This window comes from Palaemon carinicauda, chromosome 40, assembly GCF_036898095.1.
Source record: "Palaemon carinicauda isolate YSFRI2023 chromosome 40, ASM3689809v2, whole genome shotgun sequence".
In the NCBI taxonomy this organism is placed as follows: domain Eukaryota; kingdom Metazoa; phylum Arthropoda; class Malacostraca; order Decapoda; family Palaemonidae; genus Palaemon; species Palaemon carinicauda.
Genome location: NC_090764.1, coordinates 51,628,800 through 51,641,166, shown reverse-complemented (window position 1 = coordinate 51,641,166; position 12,367 = coordinate 51,628,800). Strand labels below are relative to the sequence as shown.

Here is a 12,367-nt window from a genome sequence, read left to right as displayed (position 1 = left end):
AGAAGGTGTCTGACACGCCCCCTGATGACGAACTTGTTCCAGTGGAAGAACCCCCTTGCTGTGGCAAAAGTATTGTCAACTGATGCAAAACCCTCAGCTGCTGTGAAGAAGGACAAGAAGATTAAGTGGCTTAACTCTCCTGTTTCTGAAGTGTCATCTACTGCCCCAAGGAAGATGAAAAGGAAGTCACCAAAGCACAGGATGACCGGTTGTTTGGAGTCTCATGAGAATTTTAATGATTTCCTTATATGGTTTCATTTAGTGAGTAATGCTGCAACAAGCCTAACCTTCAGGAGGGGCCTTACGTGCACAGCTCCAGTGCTCATGTGCAAGGTTCCAGGGTTTGGAATCATAAAAAACCAATCCCAAGTATTACTGGGCAGGACTCGATCCCTCCCCTGCCACTGGACACTGCCAAGATGAGTGAAGAAGTTTAAAATGAATTATTTTGTCATTTATAGAAAATATAATATTAACTAATAAATTTATTATTTCAATACTACCCCCCAGCTCAGTACACTGCTCACAAAGTTAAGAGTAGTGGGAGCAACACGAACCTTCACGAAGAACCTGTCAGTTGAAAAATTCTTGAAGGCAGGAGTCTGGAAACACCACACATCCCTCACCACCCACTACCTGTGGTAATATACCGACAAGTCCTGTAACTTGTTTTCTCTAGGACCTGTGGTAGGTACTCAGCAGGGTGTGTAAGTTACCTAGTTCCCTCTCAGGACAAGAGTCTTCTTGTCTAAGGTAGTAGTTGCGACGTTAGTTTACAGTGAAAGAAAGAATGTCAGGATCTTTTTCTCTTTTTATTCCCCTTCCTTGGGGTGCAGTGGTTGAACCCTTATGTTGCTGGGTTGCCCTACCTAGCAGCTATTCTATTTAGTTTAAGATAGAAGTTTATCCCCTTCATCTTCCTTGCCAGTGGAAAGATGGACAGAAATGTAAACCCTTAAAGACTGTCTGTCTACTGACTAAAACATATCCTATCACCTGAAAATTTTAACAAGTTGATATGAGGTAAATTGGAGTCAACACTCTTGCACCTCTTCAGGTCCGAGTGTCTTGACATAACAAAATTTTAGACCAGCCAGTTTGGTCTTAGGAACTTCCTCCCTCCTAAGAATAAGTTTGTTGTTAAAGAACTAAGGTTTGTATTCATGCAGAAAGAAATCACAAATGTTTAAAATTATTTTTCATTTTTCCCACTTATACTGTACAAACTTGAGTGCCTTAAGGTATATTTCCTTTCCTTATCCACCCCACTAGCTAAGTTACAACCCTAGTTGGAAAAGCAAGATGCTATAAGCCCAAGGGCTCTAACAGGGAAAAGTAATGTACAATATTGTACATCTGTGATAATGCATAACCTGTAATATAGTTTAATCTTGACATTTTATTTTACAGATTCCATGTAATACAAAAGCACAAGTTACCTGTTGATCATACTGCATATGTTGTAATTCTATCGAACAGCTGACCAAAATGTTTTGGCCTGTGATTATAGGAATATCTTGCATCAAAACACTTCTGATTTTTGCCTAGTAAGTATTATGTTAAATTTCTGTATTAAAGTTTCACATGGCTTTGCTTTCTTCTTGAATATTATTATTTCCTTTAATCTTAACTTTGAGAAGTAAGTATGCTATTACAGTAGACAAAAAGTGTCAGCTTCATGAACTGAGTACTTAATGAAATAAAGAATTAGAATTTGTTCTTCCACGAGTGCAAAGCGTCATCTTTAATAGGAGTATGCATTCAGCAAAGCTGGACTTAGCACAGCTGGATACTTGACCGAGGTGGCAAGGAATCTCTACCCACATGACAGACCACTGAACTCACACTTTTTTTCACCCAGTGGGAGAGTATAGATGTAGTTCAAGCTCCCTCAGCTGACTTTTAATATTTTTCTTTTACATTTGGAGGTCCTCCGGTTATTATTCTTATTATTATTATTATTATTATTATTATTATTATTATTATTATTATTAGCTAAGCTACAACCCTCGCTGGATAAGCAGGATGCTATAAGCCCAAGGGCTTCAACAGGGAAAATAGCCTAGTGAGGAAAAATCTAAAGAAATAGATAAACTACAAGAGAAGTAATGAACAATTAAAATGTATTTTAAGAACAGTAACAGCATGAATTTCCAGTGAACAGCGGAGTACTCCAAGGGAATGTGTTGTCACCTATATTGTTTATTCTCCTCGTGGATTTTGTAATGTGTAGAACAGTTGGAGATGGTGGAGGATTGAACTGGATTGGTGATAGCAAATTAGACCTAGAATATGCTAATGATGCTGTCCTTATTAGCAGAACACCACAGGATTTGCAATGCTTGGTTACCAGAATGCATGAAATATCACACATGGTTGGGCTCAAGATAAATACTGTAGAAGAAAGACAGAGATGAGAACAGAGTGTGCAATGGAAGATAAAATGTCATAGCAAAGAGAAAAGATTAATGAGGTAGAATCATTTAAATATTTAGAAACTATGATCTCCCATACAGGGTCTTTAGAATTACAATTTAATGAAAGATTAAACAAATCAAATCAGACAATGGCTAGGTTAAGTAAAATTTGGAAATCAAATCTCCTGAAATTACATATAAAAATCAGATTATACATCAGTTTAGTGAGATCGGTGTTACTATATGGACATGAGTCATGGTATGACAATGAAACAATCTCCAATAGATTTAGTAGATATGAGAACAAAGCCCTCAGAAGGATATTGGGAGTTAAATGGCAGGACAGGACTAGAAATTAGACTATAAGAAAGCTTACTCGATTGCCATATGTGGATGAGATCATGATGAGAGGTAGATAGAGATGGTTTGGGCATGCTCTTTGCACTTCCCAAGAGAGGTTAGTTCACCAAACCTTCATCTGGGCTCCACAAGGCGCTAGAAGAGTTTAAAGACCCAGGCCTACATGGTTGAGGACTATGAAGTGTGAAGTAGGAGATGGCGAATATATAAGTATTGAATTAAAAGCTCAAGATAGAGACGACGGGCAAAATCTAACCGAGGCCCTTTGCATCAATAGGCGTAAGAGGAGATGATGATGAACAACATTAAAATAGATCATTCACATATGGATGATTTGCCTTTACAAATGGGCACCCATAAGATACAGTACTTAGAAAATCCTCGTAACCCAATATCAAGTTTCAACATTTGGTTCGTTGACGCAATGAACTACTCGCCTTTTTTTTTTTTTTTTTCAATATACTATGCATTATGCCTGGAAAGTGGGTAGGCTAACCACAGGAATAAGGTAAGGAATTGTTATATGTATTACTGTACTTTTTGTCTATTGTTACTGTATAATTGTAGGTACACTACTGTACTGTATAGAGTACAGGTATTTACATGTATGTAATACAGTTATGTATGAATGGTAAGGGATTGTTTTCACCTATTCAAAGTATATTATACATATGCAGTATGTACATTTTTATCTATACAGTATATGTATGTACGTACATTGTTATTTTTCAATATTAAACTTACCCGATAATCATGTAGCTGTCAACTCCGTTGCCCGACAGAATTCTATGGAGGGATACGCCAGCTATCACAATACTAGAAGGGGGTGTATTTACCAGCGCCACCTGTGGCCAGGTACTCAAGTACTTCTTGTTGACACCTCCTCAATTATTCCTCTGTCGTGCTTCCGGCAAGACGTTCTGGGATACGCTTATGTTCTTGGAGTATTTTCACGACTTTGGTGAAGTATTTCTCTTTGATTTCGGCTGTCGCTTTACTGGAAACTTCTATATTAGCTTAGTTAGCTTTTGGAATTAATTTGATTAATTATGGTGACGAGAGAGTATGAACTCTCGTTCACCTTTCAATGGCCGACCCTTCCCTTAGACGGAAGTGTTGGTGTCTAAGAGAGTATAGACTCTCTTTCTTAATTTTGCTTAACAAAAGTTATAGATTTATTTTATATCTCTCCGCCTCTTATAGGCCTCTTCGATTAACTTCCTTTTATTATAAACTCTTTAAAATTAATTTTTATATTTGTTTATATTCGACCTTCCTAATAGTAGGCGGTCTTTTACCGAAGTTAATAAACTTTGAGCCCGTCATTTCGGTTTTACCTGTTAACATATTATGCTATTTCCGCCACAGAGTTTGAAAGATTTTCTTTGACAGTCTCGTACTGTTTTCAAAGCTGAACTAACGTTTTGTTTTGTCTCTGCAGTTGTTGACGTTCAGAACGTTCAACTTGCACTCTATCGTTACGATAGAGAAAGAATGTTCACGGTTTCACGTTGCAGTAAGAGTAACCGTGTCTAGCGTTTTGTTCATTCTTTCTTAACTTAATGGTTTTGATCCTAATAAAGTAACTTTTCAGTTTTTTTCCTTTAACAATGATATGTTTTAACGATATATATGATTGGGCTCTTCTCTCAGGATCTAAGTCAAGAGAGAGAGAGAGAGAGAGAGAGATAGAGACGGAGGGAGAAAGAGGATAAACGTTTCATTCAAGCCTGCCAGGCGTACGAGTAACGTCGTTATCGTTTTTTTGCTCTTCTCCCTAGTCTCTTTAGGGGAAGAAACTAAACGTTTCTAGAGTGATCTAGTGTTTAGTCTCTTTCCAACCACTGAATTATCTTTCATTAGATTTTTCTGTTACATTGTAATTCTGTTTTCGCAATTTCTAACTTTGAGAAAGGATAGAATTGCGTATTTCAGGTACAAACCACTTAAAGTTTCGAGTTCAGTGAAATAAGTGCAAACAGAAATCAAAGTGATAAGTGATTAGTGCGTGAGGGTACTTTTGTGCGCGCCAGTCGTCCTCCCAGTCCGGGACCTCTTGCAAGCTCCCAAGCCCAGGGGAGAAGCAATGTCGAAGGGCATAAGGGTTCAGCAGGCCTTGATCGGCGCACAGAAGTATTCTCGGTGGTTGTGGGCGTGTCTTACCGAGACCGTCACTCCCACCCGCAGACGATTGAGCCCTTATTTTGCTCGTCTGCAGAAGAGATTAGGGGAGAAAATAAAGGCAGAGTAACGCTGGTCTCAGGTCTCAAGACTTCTTAAACGTTAAGTCCAGACCTATGCCAGACGTACGAAGTTAAAGTTCACAACCCGAATGCACTACTGCACAGTCACAACTTTCGGTCTTGATGCGTGAGTGTCGGGCTGAGAGTGTTGCACCTCCTCCTCCGCCTACACTCCCTCCACCTGTTCTCGCTACGCCTGTGCTCGCCCAGCCTGCACCTGCTCCGCCTGTGCTCGCCCAGCCTGCACCTGCTCCGCCTGGTCGCAGCACCATCTGCCAGGCGTACGATGTTGTGAACTCTACTACAGTCCATGCAAGCACAGCTTTCGGACTTGATGAGTGAGTGTCGGGCTGAGAGTGTTGCTCCTCCGCCTCCGCCTACACTCCCTTCTCCTACACTCGCTCCGCCTGATCACAGTACCATCTGCCAGGCGTACGATGTTGTGGACTCTACTACAGTCCATGCAAGCACAGCTTTCGGACTTGATGAGTGAGTGTCGGGCTGAGAGTGTTGCACCGCCTGCACTCCCTCCACCTGTTCTCGCTCAGCCTGTGCTCGCCCAGCCTGCACCTGCTCCGCCTGTGCTCACCCAGCCTGCACCTGCTCCGCCTGGTCGCAGCACCATCTGCCAGGCGTACGATGTTGAACCACTTTCGGAGTTTGCTGTTCACAGTGTTGTTCAGCCTCAGCCTTCTTTAAGGCAACCCTTGCTTTGGGATCAGGAGAGTTACACTCTTCCTCCTCCTCCCCTTGCTGCTCCACCAGTGATGCAACACTCGGTTGAGGTACAACAACCTCTCCCGTCCATGAGTCAGTTTCCTCAGCTCTTGCTGCAGCGAGCTCAACCCTCCATAAGGCAAGCACCACAACACCTTAGCCTTGCGCCTCAGGAGCCTCAGCTTGCGAGACATTTACCTTGTTCTGCGCAGCCTCTTCCTCATCGCGCTCCGCTCACACCACAGGAACTGGAACTTGCTACTCCGCTTCCGCCAACCGCTCAGCAAGCGCAACCCTTGGGTTCAACCACTCATGCTAGGAGTCAGCCTCCTCCACCCATGCGCCTTCCTTCTGCTTGTCTTTTATTCAGCCTTTGCAGACTGAGCCTCAGGTGTTCCCTCATCGGAGTCTTGAAGAGGAAACCACACTATTGTTGTTCCAGCTCGTTCTGACTCTGCTGTTCAGCATACCATGGTTTAAACCCCATGCAAGCATGCATAAAGCACTCTAGCACTGGTCATGGAATTTCTGAGAAATGTTAAACGCCATGCACACGCTCTGCTTTCCTTTCAGCAGGCTCTGCTTACAGCAGGCTCTGCTTACTACATGCTCAGCATTCAGCATGCTCTGCATTCAGCATGCTCTGCATACAACATGCTCTGCATACAGCATGCTCTGCATTCAGCATGCTCTGCATACAACATGCTCTACATACAGCATGCTCTGCATACAGCATACTCTGCATACATCATGCTCTGCATACCTTACCGCATGCTTCTCAACACATCTTGGGTTGTTGCCAACTCACTAGACTGTCAAGCAGTTTCATAACGTTGCCTTCTAGTCTGCTGCTTTGCACCAGTGAACCCTCACTCAGAGAACTTAGCTTTTCTAGGATAAGGTCCCTGTAGATGAGAAAGTTCTTTTCTCCCTCCTTCTGATATTCCCTTGAGGACTCTGTCATTTGGAGGGAGCCTTTAGCTGCATAACCTCTTATGGACTTTTATTTAAGCATAACATGCTTACAGGGAAGGTAATGGTTACACTTCAGCCGCTAATCCCGTCTGTTACCACACCTGCTCCCATAGACCTTGAGCTGTGTTGCATGACATGCAGTCCAAGCTTAGTCCTTGTTAGAGGATCTTTTGTTTACGGAGTCAATGTGTCACGGGGAAGACGTTCAACAACCAACAAAGGGACTTGTTGTGACGCAGTGCGGCAACCTCAGCAACCCGTTAAGGAGTTGTCTGTACGACCCAGACAGTCTAGACAGATTCGGGTTGTCACTGTACTTCCTCGCTTGCCCATGATTGACAGTTTACAGACTGTGCAGCAGTATCATGATCTTGTGTCCGGCTCCGTCAGACGACTGGCTTTTAAGAGCTCCCTCAAGTCGTCGCTGTCTGGAGATTTTCAAATGGACTATGGATCTGACCAAGGAACTGGGCCTCCTGGTCAATTTTGAGGAGTCTCAGCTCGTTCCATCCCAGACCATTGTCTCCTTGGGTATGGATCTTCAGAGTCGAGCTTTTCGGACTTGTCCGTCGGCCCCAAGGATCTTCCAAGCCCTAGAATGCATCCAGAGCATGCTGAGAAGGAACCGATGCTTAGTCAGGCAGTGGATGAGTCTAACAGGGACACTTTCATCGCTGGCCCTGTTCATCGAGTTAGGGAGACTCCACCTCCGCCCCCTTCAATATCATCTAGCTGCTCACTGGATAAAGGACATGACGCTAGAGACGGGCTCAGTTCCTGATTCCGAAGAGATGAGGTCTACTCTAACGTGGTGGAAGAACAGCATTCTTCTCAAGGAAGGTCTACCTTTGGCTGTTCAGACCTCCGACCACCGTCTCTTCTCGGACGCATCGGACACGGGCTGGGGTGCGACACTGGACGGACAGGAATGCTCGGGAACATGGAATCAGGAGCAAAGGACACTTCACATCTATTGCAAGGAGTTGTTGGCAGTTCATTTGGCCTTGATAAACTTCAAGTCCCTCCAGCTTAACAAGGTGGTGGAGGTGAACTCCGACTACACCACAGCCTTGGCTTACATCTCCAAGCAGGGAGGGACTCATTCGAGGAAGTTGTTCGAGATCGCAAGGGACCTCCTCATTTGGTCAAAAGATCGAAAGCTCACGCTGGTAATGAGGCTCATTCAGGGCGATATGAATGTCATGGCAGATCGCCTCAGCCGGAAGGGTCAGGTCTTCCCCACAGAGTGGACCCTTCACAAGAATGTTTGCAGCAGACTTTGGGCCCTGTGGGGTCAGCCAACCATAGATCTATTCGCTACCTCGATGACCAAGAGGCTCCTCTTGTATTGTTCTCCGATTCCAGAACCAGCAGCAGTTCGCGTGGATGCCTTTCTGCTGGATTGGTCCCATCTCAACCTGTATGCATTCCCGCCGTTCAAGATTGTCAACAGGGTACTTCAGAAGTTCGCCTCTCACAAAGGGACACGGCTGACGTTGGTTGCTCCCCTCTGGCCCGCGAGAGAATGGTTCACTGAGGTACTGCTATGACTGGTCGACGTTCCCAGGACTCTTCCTCCTAGAGTGGACCTTCTGCGTCAACCTCACGTGAAGAAGGTACACCCAACCTCCACGCTCTTCGTCTGACTGCCTTCAGACTATCGAAAGACTCTCAAGAGCTAGAGGCTTTTCGAAGGAGGCAGCCAGAGCGATTGCCAGAGCAAGGACGACATCCACTCTCAGAGTCTATCAGTCTTAATGGGAAGTCTTCCGAAGCTGGTGCAAGGCCAATGCAGTTTTCCTCAACCAGTACCAATGTAACCCAGATTGCTGACTTCCTGTTACATCTAAGGAACGTAAGATCCCTATCAGCTCCTACGATCAAGGGTTACAGAAGTTTGTTGGCAGCGGTTTTCCGCCACAGAGGCTTGGATCTTTCCTCCAACAAAGATCTACAGGACCTCCTTAGGTCTTTTGAGACCTCAAAGGAACGTCGGTTGTCCACTCCAGGCTGGAATCTAGACGTGGTCCTAAGGTTCCTAATGTCATCAGGATTTGAACCGCTCCAATCAGCCTCTTTTAAGGACCTCACATTAAAAACTTTTTTCCTCGTGTGCTTAGCAACAGGTAAAAGAGTAAGTGAGATCCACGCCTTCAGCAGGAACATAGGTTTCACATCTGAAACGGCTACATGTTCCTTGCAGCTCGGTTTTTTGGCTGAAAACGAGCTTCCTTCCCGTCCTTGGCCTAAGTCGTTCGAGATCCCAAGCCTGTCCAACATGGTGGGGAACGAACTGGAGAGAGTACTTTGCCAAGTTAGAGCTCTTTAGTACTATCTAAGAAGGTCAAAACCATTACGAGGACAATCAGAAGCCTTATGGTGTGCTATCAAGAAGCCTTCTCTACCAATGTCTAAGAACTCAGTTTCTTACTACATCAGGCTTCTGATTAGAGAAGCAAATTCTCATCTGAAGGAAGAAGACCTTGCTTTGCTGAAGGTAAGGACACATGAAGTGAGAGCTGTGGCTACTTCAGTGGCCTTCAAACAGAACCGTTCTCTGCAGAGTGTTATGGATGCAACCTATTGGAGAAACAAGTCAGTGTTCGCATCATTCTATCTCAAAGATGTCCAGTCTCTTTACGAGTACTGCTACACCCTGGGTCCATTCGTAGCAACGAATGCAGTAGTAGGCGAGGGCTCAGCCACTACATTCCCATAATCCCATAACTTTTTAACCTTTCTCTTGAATACTTTTTATGGGTTGTACGGTCGGCTAAGAAGCCTTCCACATCCTTGTTGATTTGGCGGGTGGTCAATTCTTTCTTGAGAAGCGCCAAGGTTAAAGGTTGTGATGAGGTCCTTTAGTATGGGTTGCAGCCCTGTATACTTTAGCACCTTTGAGTTGATTCAGCCTCCCAAGAGGAACGCTGCGCTCAGTAAGGAAGACGATCTTATTAAAGGCAGAGTAACGGTTCAAGTCGACTTCCTTACCAGGTACTTATTATTTCATTGTTATTGTGGATAACTGATTATATGAAATATGAGATACTTAGCTATCCTTTAATCTTGTACACTGGTTTTCACCCACCCCCCTGGGTGTGAATCAGCTACATAATTATCGGGTAAGTTTAATATTGAAAAATGTTATTTTTATTAATAAAATAAATTTTTGAATATACTTACCCGATAATCATGATTTAATCGACCCTCCCTTCCTCCCCATAGAGAACCAGTGGACCGAGGAATAATTGAGGAGGTGTCAACAAGAAGTACTTGAGTACCTGGCCACAGGTGGCGCTGGTAAATACACCCCCTTCTAGTATTGTGATAGCTGGCGTATCCCTCCATAGAATTCTGTCGGGCAACGGAGTTGACAGCTACATGATTATCGGGTAAGTATATTCAAAAATTTATTTTATTAATAAAAATAACATTTTTATAAATCTAACTTACTACGAAATTTGACTTCCGGTGCATCATAAGAACGGATCTCAATTTTAACCTAAGGACCTCTTGTACTTGTGTTAGAAGAACGTTGTAGTGGTTAGCGGTCTGCAGGTGGGTTGGAACACTTGTAATTTTTCTAGGCACCACCCCTTGTGGGTAAGGGGACCCAACAAAATACATGTACTTCAGGTAAGATTTTTTTCTACAAGACCATTACTATATTGATGCTTGTTTGTGGATCAGATGAAGTTATTGAAGAAAAATAGAAAAATATAAAAAAAATATTTTGTTAAGTAAATAATGAAAAAACTAGTGTCCTGTAATGAAAAAAATATCAAGGTTTAGAATACAGTACAGTATACATCTATGCTTTTGCCTGTGTCACAGGTGTTTCCTTGCATGCACTCTTGGTGGGATGTCAGGTGTGCCAGAGTTTATTCACTTTCTTCATGTGAATGGGTTTAACAGATTCTTTACACCATTTAAAGCACTCACTCTATATTACCCCAATAATGCTGTGCCATTCATTCTCACTTCAGCGGAAATATTCAGGCCAATAGGACCATAGGCTTGGGGGCAAAAACTCAGAAGGGAAATTGCTCATGAGACTTATTTTGTACCCTGAGGATACAACGGCGAGGAGTAGGAACTGCAAGCAGTCGCGTAAATCCGCCATCATCAAGCTCCGACGAGCCGATGATTTTAGCGTTCTGGAAGCATTATAAACATCGTAGAAGCTGTGTAGTTAGAGCGTATGGTGTTTTTGCCAGCTATTAGAGCATTCTAGAAGCATTATAAACATTATAGAGGCTGCCTGAAGAAAGAACTTCTAGTAGGTTATATAATCTTTAATATGTGAGCACATGTCTGAGCAATGGTTTATAAACTTTTTCAACCTTTTCACACAATTTTTATTGACTTCCCACCGATTTCAGTTCTTAGGATCAGAACTGCCTTTTAAGAGGCTTACATTTTACTACCTATTAACTAAACCTGCCTATAAACCCTGCTGGGATGGCTGAGGAGAAACACAAATGTGAAAAAAAAATTTAAAATACAGTACAGTAGCAAAATTTACAATGAATTTTACTTGGCCTAAATATAATTATCAAAATGAATTAGGGAATAATTAGATTTTAAGTTTGATTATCAAAATAGGTAATAATTAGAATGTATTAATTTAATACCAACTCTTGGGTATTACATCATCATAGGTGAGGGATATTGAAAAGGAAGGACGGATTTCCAGTATGTTTCTTGATAATTGTATCTGTGTGACAGTTTACTGTGCAAACATGCCGATATTCACATTCTTGTTCCTGTTAGACAGTATTCCTGTTTGCTGTATACTCCCTAGCTTGTGTGGCCTGGTGACGATGATGATGTCACTGTATTCCTAAGGAGGTTGGCAATCCTTAGGCGTTGATGTTGACAGTTGAAGGAAGGAGGTTTAATGGCTGCTTAGTGTGATGTAGAAAGGGTCCGCCCTTCTTTTAGTGTTATCTTATTTCCAGGTGTGAAGGGGAGGAGTGCTACCCTTCTTACTGTCAGTGTCTTCTCATTCTCAGAGGGGCGCTTAGGTTGTATTACCTGGCTGTACTGTTTCGTCATAGAGCTCTTGTGATCTCTTTCCCTAGTGGAGTGCTGTCATTGGCCTGGACAACCCCTTAGAAGGTGAACTTCAAGTTTCTCCTCCTTGGCCCCCATGAGCAGAACACACACAGCTGGTTGGGTTGGAGGGGCTCCTCCCTTTTTTCTCCCTTCCTGAACATTCTTTCTCTCGAGGGAAGACGTACATACTGAAGAAGTCCTGGAAGACCGATTGATAGTTGTTGTATACAGTACATGTAACTCCTACCATTTCTCTCCCCCCGGGAAAGACAGTGTTGTATCAGGGGTCCCCAGTATTTTGAGCATCAGGAATTTATGTGCCCAGGAAATTTATGTACATCGGGAATCCATGCACACCTGAGATTGATCCACACATGCTCATGTACAGTCTTTAACTGTATGCACTCAGGTACTTGCTACCTCCTAGCATCAGGATTCCATGCACTTTGTCTTCACACTCTCGATTTCCACGCAGAGGCATCATATACGACCTTTTACCATACTGCATTTCATACGTCTGAGTGCAAGGGCTCAATGTGTATACACATTAGGAGTCCATGTGCTCCATCTCCAAACTCCTGACTTCAACACGCACAG

The 12,367-nt window shown here is 43.2% G+C and overlaps 1 protein-coding gene across 2 annotated transcripts in view; it reads left to right on the top strand.

Annotated features, from left to right (window-relative positions):
* The window catches only part of xit (ALG6/ALG8 family glucosyltransferase xit), a 182,008-nt gene that overhangs the window by 17,211 nt on the left and 152,430 nt on the right, over positions 1-12,367 (top strand). For both annotated transcript variants that reach the window (XM_068363730.1, XM_068363731.1), the window contains exon 2: positions 1,411-1,547. In XM_068363730.1, the coding sequence (XP_068219831.1) occupies positions 1,489-1,547 (59 nt within the window). In that variant the 5' untranslated portion in view covers positions 1,411-1,488. The remainder of the gene's footprint in view (positions 1-1,410; positions 1,548-12,367) is intronic.